At 48.3% G+C, this 16,777-nt stretch overlaps 1 protein-coding gene across 1 annotated transcript in view; it reads left to right on the top strand.

Moving 5' to 3' along the window:
• Positions 1–1,559: 1,559 nt before the first annotated feature.
• The window catches only part of gabbr2 (gamma-aminobutyric acid (GABA) B receptor, 2), a gene marked incomplete at both ends in the record, with an annotated part of 426,411 nt that continues 411,193 nt past the window's right edge, over positions 1,560–16,777 (top strand). The window contains one exon of the mRNA XM_083765882.1: positions 1,560–1,841. Within this exon, the coding sequence (XP_083622008.1) occupies positions 1,560–1,841 (282 nt within the window). The remainder of the gene's footprint in view (positions 1,842–16,777) is intronic.

Raw genomic sequence — 16,777 nt, 5'->3', positions numbered from 1 at the left:
GAGGACAGCGCTCTATTTTCTCCTACAGGCACCGAGGAGGAGGAACGCGCATGCAGCCGCATTCTCTCTCTCTCTCTCTCTCTCTCTCTCTCTCTCTCTCTCTCTCTCTCTCTCTCTCATCTCTCTCTCCTCTCTCTCTCTCTCTCTCTCTCTCTCTCTCTCTCTCTCTCTCTCTCTCTCTCTCTCTCATCTCTCTCTCTCTCATCTCTCTCTCTCTCTCTCTCTCTCTCTCTCTCTCCTCTCTCTCTCTCTCTCTCTCTCTCTCCAGTCACCACCATATCTCCACACACACACACACACACACACACACACACACACACACACACACACACCTTCCTCTTCTCGCCTTCCTCAGACTTTTTTCTTCCTAAGGCTGCTTCTACACAGAGCAGCCAGGGGCGTCGCTCGGATCGGATCGGATGATCATCCAGCCTTATAGGCTGTATACTCTCTACTTCTTCTCCTCCTCATCGTCGGTCTGTTTTCGCCCCGACGCCCGTCCGTTGGTTGCGCTTTGGTTCTGCATGGTTCTGCCGGTCTAGTAGGATATTCGACGGAGTGTTGTTGACTTGATGTTGGATATATTTGTTGGCAGCTAGGAATGATGCACTGCTGCTGCTGCTGCACATAGTTCACGTTGCCGTCTCTCATCTCTCGACTGGGAATTTATTACTCCGAAGGTGAATTATTTTGTGTCCATAACAACTGTCAACGAGAGAGACTGCACATAAACCTACAGATCCTATATACATCATTACAGAGGAACGGATTCTTGTTTTTTTTGAGTGACGGTTGGACATATCCATGTAGGCTATTTCTTATAATGTTGAACGGCTGGTTCAAAATTAATCGAAGATGAAAGGGCTGCTTTGAGTTGGATATAAGCTAACTGACAGAAGAGATCTCTGATCTCTCTCTCTCTCTCTCTCTACATACGATCGTCTCTTCAAGTCTCTCATCTGTGGTGCAGTTTCAAGCCTCCATGGAGCTGTGTGGAATATCCTTACAGAGGCGCTGGCTGCTGCTGCTGTCATCATCATAGAATTATACATATTTCCTTCGTTTCATATAGCCGATAATTGAAAGGAGACGAGTGTATATAGCCCATATAGGGTATATACTGCGGGGGACTCTATTATAGCTGCTGCGGCTTTCTCTTCTGTTATTTTCTATACTCTCTCTCCCTCTCTCTCTCTCTCTTATGTCTTTTTTTGCGGGGGATCCGTTTTTATAACAACAAATCCAAACCACCTACGGATTATCTTCCCGGGTTCTGGTGGTGGTGGTGGTGGTAGGCACTGGGACCGCCTCCCCTCATCGCGGCTCTACTACGAGCCCCCGAAATTGTGTGCAGCGATGCCTCATCTGTGAGTGAGAGGGGGGGTCGTCGGACGGGTCGGACGGGAGGAGCACCAGCGCGCCGGGATCTTAAGCGTTGTGCAGGGTTCGATCCCCCTGGGGAGGGGGCTGCCTTGCCTGCCTGGACGGGTAGTGAGGAGGGGGTGTGTGTGTAAGGGCTTCACATGGCTCCAGCATCGGCCCGGATGAGGAGGTGGGAGATGCCGGCGCTGCTCCTCCTCGCGGCCGTCCTGCTGCTCGCGGCGGTTCCCACCGCGCGGGGCAAGGTGTGCAACGACCGCACGCGGCACGGCCAGGACAACAGCTGGTTCTCGCGGGACGGGGAGAGGCTGCCCATCATGGTGCTCATGCCCATGAACGAGTCGGCGCTGATGAGCGGCATCAGCCAGGGCATCGAGCCGGCCGTGCAGCTGGCCATCCGACACGTCCGGGAGAGCGGCCGCTACCCCTTCTCCCTCATCACCAAGATCTACGACACCGAGGTACTACTGAGACACATCCATCCATCCATCCATCCATCCCCCAAACACCGAGCAGGATGCACTGTCCATCCAACAACTCCCAAATGTTTAGCCTGCCCTACACACCGGGAAACCAAAGGGAACGCCATGTATAGGGTCCATTTGGTTACAGTCCCCATTCGATTTTTTTCTCTCTCATGTGTTGGTATTTGTGTGTGTGTGCGCGTGCGTGCGTGTGAGCGCGCAGCCTACAACACACGGCTGACTGGCCGGCGCTCCATGGGGGTGTGCGTGCATGCTGCGCGCAGAGCGGCGCGCGCGCGTCCGTGTGGAATTCACGGGCAATCATTATGTCACGCTCTTCTTGTTCATTATACGTCATTTCTGTCTGACTGCCTGTGACGTCATACAGCTTGTATTGCTGTAGCTTGTCGCTTAATGTCATCGCCATCATTTCTTGCATTATTGAGGGCTCCCTATTATATGCCCAGCTTTGTGTGTTTGTTTTAGCAATGTTGTGATTGGCTGACTGAGCACCCCATATTTCTGATTTTATGCATTGAAGATAATAAAAATCACACCCGTGTGAAGTGAGGGGCGCTAAGAGTGCCTCTCACTTCACACAGGTGTGATTATTATTATAGGCTATTTTCTAAATAAATAAAAAATGTCGTCCAGGCAGTGAACCTGATACACTGCAGAATGTGTGGCGCGCGCGGCGCGCGTGCAACAAGCTTGTGACAGACAGAGTTGGAAAAGACCTTGAATCACGCACGTGCCTGGTATAGTATAGCCTGTGGCGTGCATGCACATGCACACACACGGCAGGCGACACCACCACCCTGCAGCACCACAGACAGACAGACAGACAGACAGACAGACAGACAGCGGGCAGTTTTGTGTAATGTGAAAGCTTGATTTGGCCTATATATGCTCAGTAAAATAACAGATTTACAAGCTTGTTGTGATCTTGTAGATCTAGTTATTTAGCAGTGGCGGCCTTATATATGTTTCAATCGTTTCAACGGGCCTCGAGCCTCCAGGGGCCTCCCCAAAAAATAAATAGTAGTAGTAGTAGTAGTAGTAAGGTAGTAGTAGTAATATTGCATTGCATCGCAGCCTTCCAATCAGCCTTGTCAATTATTCAGCCTCATCCTGTACGTCCACTTACCACGAGTTGGCAGCAGCTATAATAATCACTGCAGGTACTCGACCTATCATGTCACGTTGACCTGTGTTGTTTGGTAATTGTTCCCACTTCCCAGTGTGTGAACTCACTGCACTAGCAGCGCTGACAGTTGCGATTGCATCACTGTATAGCCTATATGCTGCCTTCCAGTTATACCTTAAAGTAAAACAAAATGTTTAATCAAGCAAGCTGCTTTTGTGTATTTTCTACTTGGCTGTGTATGCTGGTCATGCTTTGAAGTCCGATAATACACACTGACAAAAGTATTAAATAATTATTAATTATTAACATTATGACGCCATGAACGTGGCCTCCCGATCCTTAAGGCCACCCCTGTTATTTAGCAGTGGTGGAAAAAGTATACTCAAATGTTTTACTTGAGAAAAAGTACCAATACTGCAATGTAGAAATACTCTACAAGTAAAAGTCCAATAGCTTAATCAAAATTCACTTGAGTAAAAGTACAAAAGTATTGGCATCAAATATACTTAACGTACCAAAAAGTACTCATTACAGAATCTTTCATTTTCAGGCCTATATACTGTAGCATGCAACAACGCCAGTGTGTGCAACTATAGCATATACTGTACATCAGACTTCAAAGACGCCCGAGGAGCTTTGGATACATTAGATATCAGATATTTTAATAACCTCGCGACGTCTAGCCTACGTGTCATGACTCACAAGCAACCGCGGGGCCACAATTAGCAAACTGACACATGCGCGTGCGGCGCACGCGCATGTGTCAGTTTGCGCCTCTATTTTAGTGGCCGCATGCACACTCACACGTTGCATCATGATCAACAACAACATGCCGGCTGCACTTTAATTAATAGCCACTCCACCATCGATGTGTACAGAAATGTCACACGCCTCATTAGTCTATAATTGTGTGTGTGTGTGTGTGTGTGTGTGTGTGTGTGTGTGTGTGTGTGTGTGTGTGTGTGTGTGTGTGTGTGTGTGTGTGTGTGTGTGTGTGTGTGTAGGTGTGCATGCATGCTGTGCATCCACCATATCCAGAGAGGGAGTGGGCATGCAGGCTGTGCAGGGATACATTATAGGTGTGCTCTATTAATAAACATATGGGGCACCTCAATGTAAAATAAATGTCTGTTTTGTCCAAAATGTAAAATGTTGTTAAAATATTTTAAGTAAATGTGAAGTAGACATGATGTGAATTGTCAGACCAGATGATCCTTCAATGTTCTTGTTTATGCCCCGACATGACTGGAGGTTTTGTAGCAATTTGTAGCAATTGTAGAAATATCAGACCTACATTGTATAGAACATTTGATCGTGTTCCAATCATGTATTTTGATTTATTGAATACTTTAATAGTGTGCATGGACAAGCACATGCAGGGAAGTAGTCTACAGTATAGGCAAATACAAGGTCTGCTAAAATGATTTATCCAAGAAAGCCTATTGGCTTGTTTACTTTACTCTCCACTGGAGTCCTTTATACTATCCTAGAGTAGTATATATACACTTAAAAACATTTTCCAAAATATTTTATTCTTTAATTATTTTGACAAAAGAGCCAATTTTACATGCACGGGGAGGTGCCCATGCATGCAGATGTCCCTAATAGTAAGTAAGTAGCCTTGCCGAGCCATGAGGCCCATATAGGGGCAGGAGCCTATCTCCTGTTTCTGTAGCCATGAGGCCCATAGGGCAGGAGCCTATCTCCTGTTTCTGTAGCCATGAGGCCCATATAGGGGCAGGAGCCTATCTCCTGTTTCTGTAGCCATGAGGCCCATAGGGCAGGAGCCTATCTCCTGTTTCTGTAGCCATGAGGCCCATAGGGAAGGAGCCTATCTCCTGTTTCTGTAGCCATGAGGCCCATATAGGGGCAGGAGCCTATCTCCTGTTTCTGTAGCCATGAGGCCCATATAGGGGCAGGAGCCTATCTCCTGTTTCTGTAGCCATGAGGCCCATAGGGAAGGAGCCTATCTCCTGTTTCTGTAGCCATGAGGCCCATAGGGAAGGAGCCTATCTCCTGTTTCTGTAGCCATGAGGCCCATAGGGAAGGAGCCTATCTCCTGTTTCTGTAGCCATGAGGCCCATATAGGGGCAGGAGCCTACCTCCTGTTTCTGTAGCGTGAGGCAGCTTGATGTACAAGTACACCCCCTGGACATGACGCTAGTAGTATGTCGCAGGGACTTACCCCCCAATCCAACCCTTGATGCTGAGTGTCAAGCAGGGAGGCACTGGGTCCCATTTTTACAGTCTTTGGTATATGACCCGGCCGGGGATTGAACCCCGACCTCCCAGTCTCAGGGCGGACACTCTAAACCACAAGGCCATATACAGATGGGCACCCTATAAAAGTGCCCGTCTGTATATTATATTTATAGTTACCGTGCATTCATTCACCTTCCATCCACAGAGCTGGAGGGCATGGAATTCAGTCACGATCTGCAGTATTTTGTAAAAAGGAAACTGTGCCTGAAGATGGCGGTAATTTGATGTATGATTTTCTTTTCTTCTTTTCTTTTTTTCCACCCCTGGTTTGCTTGCACATTTTTGAAATGGGGCGGATTTGACATCACTCGGCCTTGGGAAACGAATTGACTCCCCGGGACAGGTTGTCCAGTGGAAAACTCGTATGAATCTGATCTCAGGTCAGAATTGGTTATATGTTATTGCTGTATACATTTTCCATCCATCTCGTCTGCCCAAATACATTGATTATTTGCATTAACCCATTTTGACCTGAGATCAGATTAAAAAAAAAAGTCTTCTACAGTTTTCTGAAAAAGCTTTGTTTCTATGTCAGTCGTTCTTCGATTTTTCAAAAATAGCAGACCTACAAGCTCGTAGTGCGCCACTCGGTGGCGCGCTATGAGCTTGTAGATCTGCTATTTTTCAATACCTAAAGCATAACATAATGCTAACGCCAAAAGGGGTTCCCGCCCAAAATGCGTTAAAAGGGGGGCAAACCGGCCTTTTTGTGAGCGATGCACTTTGGTGCCACCGCTCAAAAAGAGAGGTGTAGTTGAAAGGTTAAATAGATCACTTGGCACAAGTGCATGATTTATGTGTTGAATGTACCCGACATAGCTGATTTAAAAAAAAGAATATATATATATATATATATATATATATATAATTATATATATATATATCCAAAATTAGTTAATGACTCTTCACATACTTGACTAGAGCATGTCTGAAATAAATGTCAGAGCTGAAATCGACATGTAAATATGAAATAAATGCTTAAACATGTAGCTAGGTGTAATGTTATAGAGTCCACAGAAGTGAACCTTTCAAGCCTGTTTTCTGCAAGACATTACTCGATAGCCTAAGAGACATATCTCCAAAACTGGTGGGTCAAACTGAACAACCAATACGTCAATTTGAAGCTATAATTCATTCCCATGCTTTTCACATGACATGAAAAAAATAACTAAAATCCAAAACTTTTCAACGACAGCCTCTGTCAGAAGCGGTCACATGTAATGTTGACGAGAGGTTTCCGCCCGACAGCAACGATACAGTCACGCCAGAGATAACGGGGTCACACTTGCGCGGTGTTAATAGCCTATACTCTACATGTAGACTGTTGGTCCTATCTTTTGATGCTTGGCTCGTTTAATATACAGTGTTATCATTCGAGCGTGCGGATTTGTCCCTGCAACGTGCACGAGAAGATTAAATACCTGCAGCGCCATATGCTTTCGATGTCACTCCCATCAGTAACCCCCCCCTCCCCATAGCGTTTGTGTGCCCAGGTGTGTCGACATGAAAGCGCACGCGGGCTAAATCCCTGTTGACAAGAGGTATATATAAGCCCTCCTCGCATCGTATGCACTCAGAACCGCACGGGATTAACCCATCAACGCCGGGACAGCATCTGCCTCATTTTATAAACGATATTTTATACTCTATTGGCTATTCAACAATGGCAGATATAGGCCTATGCAAGCATCGTAGCGCGTCACTTCGTGCCGCACTATACGAGTTTGTAGATCTGCTATTCGGGAAAAATCAAAAATATTTGTGCAAATATTTATATATTTAAATTTTCAGCGTGAACATTTTTAACTAAAATCTTTGCCCCATGGAACAAAATATATTTTGAGATGGAGGTCGGCGGCCGAATACATTTAATTTTGGGGCGTCTTTGACATGAGGAACGTCTGAGAACTACAGTATACCGACATGGAAGCATACGTTATTCAGGAAGGAAAAAAACCCTGTTAGGATTACATTGTATAGGATCGGCCTCAGGTCTTAAGGGATTAATACGCCGTTATACGAGCATTATGCTTTTTTCTCCTCCTCCTCCTCCTCCTCTTCCATCGGGAGAGAGAGAGAAAAAGATGAGCCGTAAGCAGGAGGTCAGTAGGCCACGCGGTTGGCTCGGGCCTGTGAGCGATACAGGATGCGGCTGGCTCCATGCTGCATGCTGGGAAATCAATGGAAACCTCGTGAGTGGTGTCATTTGACCACCTCTGTGGTCAAGAACTAAATGGCGCTATATATATATATACGGCTTGGCACTGCTCTCCATTTCTTCACAGTATAAAGGCCTATTCATAATAAAGCTTTAGGTGACCTCATCACCTATATGAATATATGGCCTTTATCCCTAAAAAGAAAACAACCATAATATATCGTTGCTGTAGGGGCAGAAACCTCGCATCTGCATGATTTCACTTTTATCTGATTTATTCGTAAGATAAACGCTCTATAGTTGATCATGTGGCGGCGGTGGCTCAGGGGTAGAGTGGCTGGATGGCAAGGTTGCCAGTTCGAACCCGGGCTCCCCCAAAGTTAGTGTCGAAGTGTCCTTGAGCAAGACCCTGAACTCCTAATTGCTCCGGATGTGCTGGTTGGTGCCTTGCATGGTTTCCACCGCCATCGGTGTGTGTGTGTGTGATTCGGTGAATGTAATGCACAATCTATGTAAAGCGCCTTGGATAAAGGCGCTATATAAATGCCCCATTTACCATGCTACCGCGTCACACAAAAGCATCAAGCGTACCAGATCCTCTGTCTTGAGGAGCTGGTAGATCTGCTACTTTCGCTGTTTTTGAATTTGAATCCTGAAAAGTAACAGTTTTGGACATAATGAGGTTTCCACCCGACAGAGACCATATATATTTATGGCCGTTAAGAAACGAATTCCCTGATTCCCTGGCAATCTTTTAGCACAGTGGATCTCTTCATAATGTCAAAGACTCGCCCAGTTTATGCATTATACAGACCCCATGTAACTTTGAGAGTGTAGCTACAGGCTACTAATTGAAACCAAATGGACCCGTAATAATTATCTTTCATTCAGCTGCAGGGGCAACCCGTTGGGTATACCGGCTCAATGACCCCATGTGGGGGTCCCCTTGGATCCCACTTTTGAGAAGCACCTGTTTTTGCAAACGTCATGACATGCTTAAAGCACCTGTCTTCATAGCGTGCGTATAAGCCCTTGGGCTCTTATCGTATCATCTCCTTTCATAATAGTGAAATTAAATGTCACCGCTGCTACAGTGCAGATGTGTCCTCTGCATCTTAAAACAATCTCTGCTCTGCTGTTTTAGTCAAGGAAGGAGGAAGAAAGCCAGAGGCCACATGACTGTTACATCACTGCATGCGAGAAGCAGCTGTGTGTGCTTTATTTTCCAGAGAAATAATAAAGGAAACCGACGTGACATACTTGAGAGGGAGGGGAAGGGAGGGGGTGGGGGAGGTGGGGTTGAATGTTGTGACGCTCTGGATTAACAGCGTCTGCTAAATGCCTACATTGTAAATTGAATAATGTCTCACCTTTTGTGTTGTTGTTGTTGCTTGATCGTCTCATATACGTATAAAGACACACATATCACTTCACCCGTGAGACCCACTGAACAGGCTGGAGAGAGAGAGAGAGAGAGAGAGAGAGAGAGAGAGAGAGACCCGCTAAACAGGCTGAAGAAGGAACCCCTGTTTTGCCTCAAACGTAATGTTTGTGCCGACAACGAGGAAAAGAAAGATGCCGGAAGGGGGGGGGGGGGGGGGGGGGGATGTGTGTGTGTGTGTGTGTGTGTGTGTGTGTGTGTGTATGTGTATGTGTATGTGTATGTGTGTGTGTGTGTGTGTGTGTGTGTGTGTGTGTGTGTGTGTGTGTGTGTGTGTGTGTGTGTGTGTGTGTGTGTGTGTGTGTGTGTGTGCGTGCACAAACGCTGAGTTATACTGTTGACTTGGGGCTGTTTACATCACGAGGTGTGCATTACACCTTTGTTGTGTGTCAACAACAAAGATGCACATACCGAGAGACACACACACACACACACACACGTGCACACGTGCACTTGCACACGCACAAGCACACGACTACACAGTCAACCCTCGATCCACATGCTTGTGTCGCAAAACAATACTGTACAACATGCGTCAGTGCATCCGTTGCAGCATGCCTCTTGTGTGCGTGTACGTGTGCGTGTGTGTGTGTGTGTGTGTGTGTGTGTGTGTGTGTGTGTGTGTGTGTGTGTGTGTGTGTGTGTGTGTGTGTGCGGTACTGGGATTTAGTCCGGCAGATGTAAGTAATCAGTCCCAGAGCAGAGGCTCTTTATCCCTTTATCCTCTCTGACTCTCTGGGTGGGCCTATAGTAGCACCCTCCTGTCTCTCTGGGTGGGCCTATAGTAGCACCCTCCTGTCTCTCTGGGTGGGCCTATAGTAGCAGCCTCCTGTCTCTCTGGGTGGGCCTATAGTAGCAGCCTCCTGTCTCTCTGGGTGGGTGGGCCTAGAGTAGCAGCCTCCTGTCTCTCTGGGTGGGCCTATAGTAGCATCCTCCTGTCTCTCTGGGTGGGCCTATAGTAGCACCCTCCTGTCTCTCTGGGTGGGCCTATAGTAGCACCCTCCTGTCTCTCTGGGTGGGCCTATAGTAGCATCATCCTGTCTCTCTGGGTGGGCCTATAGTAGCACCCTCCTGTCTCTCTGGGTGGGTGGGCCTATAGTAGCACCCTCCTGTCTCTCTGGGTGGGTGGGCCTATAGTAGCATCATCCTCCTGTCTCTCTGGGTGGGCCTATAGTAGCATCCTCCTGTCTCTCTGGGTGGGCCTATAGTAGCACCCTCCTGTCTCTCTGGGTGGGTGGGCCTATAGTAGCATCATCCTCCTGTCTCTCTGGGTGGGCCTATAGTATTATCCTCCTGTCTCTCTGGGTGGGCCTATAGTAGCATCCTCCTGTCTCTCTGGGTGGGCCTATAGTAACATCCTCCTGTCTCTCTGGGTGGGCCTACAGTAGCATCCTCCTGTCTCTCTGGGTGGGCCTAGTATCCACACTGCAGCTCTATGGATGTGAGCATGTGGTGATGGTTGAAGCTGCATGGGGAGCCATGGTGCAGCTCTGCAAGCTGAGAGAGAGAGGGAGAGAGGGAGAGAGAGAGAGATAGAGGGAGAGAGAGAGAGGGAGATGTCATTGAGGGGGCAGGAAACAGCACTCAAGCACTGGTCATGCAGCCCTGGAGAGTGACGAGCTGGAGTTTTAAATGCATACAGTTTTCAATGAGGGCCGTACAAATATCAGTCAACATGACAACTACAGTGAGTGAAGTCTCTGTAATGTTTATGTTTATTTTACAAAAATATATTATTATAAAGCTGGACTGTTGCCTGAGTCCAGTGCATTCTTGTCAACCTCCAGTCCAGGACTTTGTAACTATTCGGCTCCCCATATAGCCGACCCTGTTAAGCCGCAGGGAGCCGCCATTGGACTGGCCTCCATCAAGAGAATGAAGATGTCATGCATAACTCTCTCATCTAAACAGTGTTAGACTGAGGAACAGTGATCCGTTGGAGGAGGATGGTGGTGTGTGGAGAAGGGCAGTCTGAGCATTCTATATAGCTCTCTGGTGTATATAGCAGTGGTTCTCATGGCAGTGGACCCTCACATTGATTTGGGTTGCTCTCATGGCATACAGTATCACCTATATGGATATGGATGTAAACCAAAAATAAACCTACACATTGTTTGTGTATACAATTTTGTGTTTACACTAATGTAATGGATATATTGCAACTGTATGCAGGAATTCCATTGATTAATGCGTGCATCTACTCTACCACATTGAGTACTGCATGCTATTTGTGTTTGTATCTTTTGTTCTCATGTCACATAGTACCTAATACTGTGTACAAAGAAGCTATATGCACACCAACGTCCTTGTAGCGGTGCCGGCACACGGGAGAAAACTGTAGAGGAAATCTTGAAAAAACAAGAGGGTGGCCGCACACGCCAATAGCCAGAGTGCCAATATTTTATTAGGACAGCAGGTAAGATGAAGGCTTAACCGCCTTATATGTATCTACCACATATATTCTTGGTATTTAATTAGCTTTGTTCTCATGTCATATTGTCATTATTATTAAGATATATGAATCTAAACATGAATACTAATAAAAAATACAGATAACTCTTCTATGTATACAATTGTAGTGTTTACACTATTTAAATGAATGCTGCAGCCGTAGACATGAGTCCATTGATCGATGCATGGCACTTATACCACAGCCTTATGGGATGGATTGATTGATTGATTGATTGATTGATTGATTGATTGATTGACTGAGAGCACTGGCAGAAGAGGTATACTAGTCTCTCTCTATAGGTCGTCCTCAGACTAGCCCTCCTTTGTCACTTCCAGTCATCCCGGTTCTCCATACATCCGGCCAGTTCGTTGGTACTTTGCGCTCCTGTGTCGTTCTTGAGAACATCCACATAATGTTAATGTGGGACGTCCTGGTGACCGGTGCCCGTGTGTTGGTTCCCTCAGTGGGACCTCCTGGTGACCGGTGCCCGTGTGTTGGTTTCCTCAGTGGGGCGTCCTGGTGACCGGTGCCCATGTGTTGGTTCCCTCAGTGGGGACGTCCTGGTGACCGGTGCCCATGTTTTGGTTTCCTCAGTGGGACCTCCTGGTGACCGGTGCCCATGTGTTGGTTTCCTCAGTGGGACCTCCTGGTGACCGGTGCCCATGTGTTGGTTTCCTCAGTGGGGCGTCCTGGTGACCGGTGCCCGTGTGTTGGTTTCCTCAGTGGGGCGTCCTGGTGACCGGTGCCCATGTGTTGGTTTCCTCAGTGGGGCGTCCTGGTGACCGGTGCCCGTGTGTTGGTTTCCTCAGTGGGACGTCCTGGTGACCGGTGCCCGTGTGTTGGTTTCCTCAGTGGGGACCTCCTGGTGACCGGTGCCCATGTGTTGGTTCCCTCAGTGGGGCGTCCTGGTGACCGGTGCCCATGTGTTGGTTTCCTCAGTGGGGCGTCCTGGTGACCGGTGCCCATGTGTTGGTTTCCTCAGTGGGGACGTCCTGGTGACCGGTGCCCATGTGTTGGTTCCCTCAGTGGGGCGTCCTGGTGACCGGTGCCCATGTGTTGGTTCCCTCAGTGGGACCTCCTGGTGACCGGTGCCCATGTGTTGGTTTCCTCAGTGGGACCTCCTGGTGACCGGTGCCCATGTGTTGGTTTCCTCAGTGGGGACGTCCTGGTGACCGGTGCCCATGTGTTGGTTTCCTCAGTGGGACCTCCTGGTGACCGGTGCCCGTGTGTTGGTTTCCTCAGTGGGGCGTCCTGGTGACCGGTGCCCATGTGTTGGTTCCCTCAGTGGGGCGTCCTGGTGACCGGTGCCCGTGTGTTGGTTTCCTCAGTGGGACCTCCTGGTGACCGGTGCCCATGTGTTGGTTCCCTCAGTGGGACGTCCTGGTGACCGGTGCCCGTGTGTTGGTTTCCTCAGTGGGGACGTCCTGGTGACCGGTGCCCATGTGTTGGTTTCCTCAGTGGGGACGTCCTGGTGACCGGTGCCCATGTGTTGGTTTCCTCAGTGGGGACCTCCTGGTGACCGGTGCCCATGTGTTGGTTCCCTCAGTGGGGACCTCCTGGTGACCGGTGCCCATGTGTTGGTTCCCTCAGTGGGGACCTCCTGGTGACCGGTGCCCATGTGTTGGTTCCCTCAGTGGGACGTCCTGGTGACCGGTGCCCATGTGTTGGTTTCCTCAGTGGGGCGTCCTGGTGACCGGTGCCCATGTGTTGGTTTCCTCAGTGGGACGTCCTGGTGACCGGTGCCCATGTGTTGGTTCCCACAGCACCAGTTTGCTAGCTGGCAGCTCCTGGTGTCTTTGGCAGTGTCCTGCTATAGTCTCATTCTCCTGGCTGCTATTTTCTGGCTCACCCTTTGGGCATTCCACCATACAGATTCTCCTGGATAGTAACAAACTTTTAGTAACAAGTCATTTGGTCCAATCTGTATGATATATCTTCTATAATTGGGGTAGTCGTATATTTTGTCTCCCTCCTAGATCGTGCATGTCAAAGGTCGTGTCTCGCCTAGACATGTGTATATGGATCTGTCACACGTTCTGACCTGAAGGTCAACATTAAATGTATCCCCTGAGCAAGCAGCCATGCAGGCTCTACTACTGGCTCAGCAGAACTTGCATTCAAATTCGGGTAGAAGAGCTAAATACATATACATATAGTGCAGTAGCGCAGTGCCGGTTACAATGCTCTCAGAGCCCAAGGCATAGAAGGTATAGAAGTTGCCCCGGCACATGCATGCACACGCAAAACGTTGGCTATTTTGGAGGTTTCGTGCAGTTTTTGGTGTTTTTTTGGCTAAACAGCGTGACAGCGCCCATAGGTGACCTGCCAAATCTGGCGAGGGGGGAGGGGTTTACCCAGGCTATAGACCTGCATGCCCCTCGGGCCCTGCAGTAGCAAAGTACTTGAGTAAATGTGCCTTGTTACTCTCCAGTCTCTCTCTCTCTCTCTCTCTCTCTCTCAGCCGTGCTAGAGGCTGAAGGGCTGCATTCTAGTGGTGGAACAGAAGTGCCATGTCACAGATGGAGGGAGGGGGAGGTGTGCGTGCGTGCGCTAGGGGGCAAGGCGAGGCTGCAGAATCTAAATCCCTTCATTAATCTCCCCGGAGGAGAGGAGCGGAGGAGGGTGATTTCTATCTTTTCCCAACCCCGGCCTCTCTCTTGTCTGTGATCCAACACCTTTCGGGTGTCACTCCTGGGAGGAGAGGAATGGCCCAGAATGTTTTGGCAGAAGGAAGGAGAGAGAGAGCGTCGTCATCGCTGCTGGCACCGTCTCTGTTATATCTCCTTGTCCCATTAGGCCGGCATATAGCGGCCGGGGGCCCATGGGGGCCCCCCATCAGGCATGCATGCAGTGGGTGGCTGGGGGCCCCAGCCTTGTGTTCAGAAAAGCAATGGATTCATAGCTTACGTATATATACGTCAGCTGAGTGGTTCCCAAAATGGTGTGCCCAAGGTGCACTGCAGTGTGGATTCAGTTGTAGTCTAATGTTGCGTTCACACGTCCAGATGCAAAGATATAGTCTACCATTCATTGTCAATGTAAGCCAGCGACATGCCGATGCAAAGATACAGTCTACCATTCATTGTCAATGGAAGGCAGCGACATGACGATGCAAAGACGCAACGATGCATGTAGCTGCTCCAAATGACAGTCCCATTCGTCTTTGCGTCTGCCCGTGTGAACGCACCAATAGCCTTCTGAATAAAAACTGCATTTAGTTTTAGTCATATTAAATCTGCAGTGGACTAAAATGTACTTTGGCGGGCCGTGATCACATTGTGACGTGTTGTGAGCTTGTTGATCTGCCATTTTCACTATAAACTAGAAAAAGTGCCCTTAGAGGTAAAAACACTTTTCGGCCAGTTATAGCGCCACCTTGAGGCTGAGTTGAAATTGTTCATGTGGCATTTCGTCCTCGGCCTAGTGGGAATGTGGGTGCACAATTTCACGGAAATCACGCGATGTGTTCATGATTTGCAGCATTTTGTTTGAAACTGAGCACTCCTGTGAACTTTGGAAGCCAATCTTAACCAATCAGGATGGAGTGTGATAAATCTGAAAGACCCGTTTCGTTGAATGGCTCTAGAGAGACTGTGTACCAATTTGCGTGATGTTTGGACAAAATCTGTAGGTGTACTGTGCAAAAACTTGTTTTGCACAAAGCGGCATCCTGGTGGCGCTATAACAGGCCGTTCTGGAAAGTTTGGGGCAGAGGTTCATGGTTGGCATCCAGGGAGTGTGTGTGCAAAATATGGCATCGAAAAACTTGTTTTGCACAAAGCGGCCTCCTGGTGGCGCTATAACAGGCCGTTCTGGAAAGTTTGGGGCAGAGGTTCATGGTTGGCATCCAGGGAGTGTGTGTGCAAAATATGGCATCGACCGGGTTAACGGTGGCCGAGATTAGCTGTTCACGGACACACGGACACACGGACACACGGACGGACACACGGACGGACGGAGTGCAAAACATACTCTCCCCACATGCCTTCGGCCTGGTGGAGACAATGACAAGTGCATGGTGTCTTGAGGTTTAATTTTACTTGGTTGGCCAATCATTGGCGGTGCCAAAAAATGTTTAAACATGGTCGCGGAAATAAAATCGAAGCGGAGTTACTGTACAACAGATTGCACGAAAGTTACTTTAAGTGCATTTGCTGCATCCCTCGCTATCGTGTTCCCCGTATTCGTGGCGCTCTCCGGGAGGAGATTGGAGCGGATGCATTTGGTTTTTTAAAAGAAAAATCAATGCCGCCGCAAAAGACAGACGGAGATATCTTGCAGATGCTAGAAATCTCACCCGTGCACACACAGTGCCAACACACACACACACACACACACACACACACACACACACACACACACACACACACACACAGTGCCAACAGATATAGGCCTACATGATATGCAGGTATTTATAGAATCTCACCCGCACCGCACGCACGGTGCAAACAGATATGCATGATATGGGTATTTATAACGCCAGGCTGTCCGTTCCAAGTGATCCGCTTGGCAGGCCTCCAGAGACCCCTGTCAGAGTGACCCGCGTTCCCAGAGATATACTGCCCGCTGTGCACGGATAACTGTGCACGGATAACTGTGCACACACACAGTGGTGGGAAAAATACTCACTAGCCCCTCCTATGCCCAGCTTTGTCTGTTTGCGTGTGAACACAAACATGATGATTCGTTTGGCTGAGCAACGTGCATATTGAGGATTAAAAATCTCCCCCGCGTGAAGTGAGGGCTGCTCTTATCATCGTACATCATGACGTAAATTCTCCATTCATTGTCAGTGGGAATTTAATGTTTGTGTAAGACACAAACATTAAAGGCTAGCACCCCTCAAAAATGTGAGGGCAGTAAGAGTGAAGACGCCGAAATGACCATGTGTGATGATTTGATTGGCTGAGCACAGAATTTGATGTATGATGTATGTATATAATTCAAGGTCAGCCATGTTTTTAGTGGACATTTTATAAAAGTGGATGGGTGGAATCGAGACTCCGCCGGGATTAATTCATCTATTTATCGTGACTTGCCAAGGTTTTTCCGCTTTCAACCCTTATTTTGAAGAGCCAAATATCCGTAACCGGATGTTACGATGACATAATGCTGTGTGTGGCGTCTTGACCGGTTGTTGTTCTCTCGGTTCGGTGCAGAAAAAAACCCGACCGTGAGTATCACAGCGCCTCCTGTCGGCCGTGAGTATCACAGCGCCTCCTGTCGGCTGTGAGTATCACAGCGCCTCCTGTCGGCCGTTGAAAAACCTTGTTTTCACCAGAAACGACATTCATTGTGCCGATTTGTGAAAGGATGTGCGCGCATCTTCAAAATGGCCGCGGCCACTGTCACACGTTACACTGTGATGCTAACGAGAGACAGCTACCGATGCGATCCGATCAAAAATGGATTAAAGAATATAAAGCCTAGAAAAGGTAGTCTACGCTGTTGGTGCAGGGCTGCCAGATCTTTC

The sequence above is a fragment of the Protomyctophum parallelum genome (genome assembly GCF_964188405.1).
Source record: "Protomyctophum parallelum genome assembly, chromosome: 1".
NCBI classification, from domain to species: Eukaryota; Metazoa; Chordata; class Actinopteri; order Myctophiformes; family Myctophidae; genus Protomyctophum; species Protomyctophum parallelum.
This window is presented reverse-complemented; position numbering and strand designations above follow the sequence as displayed.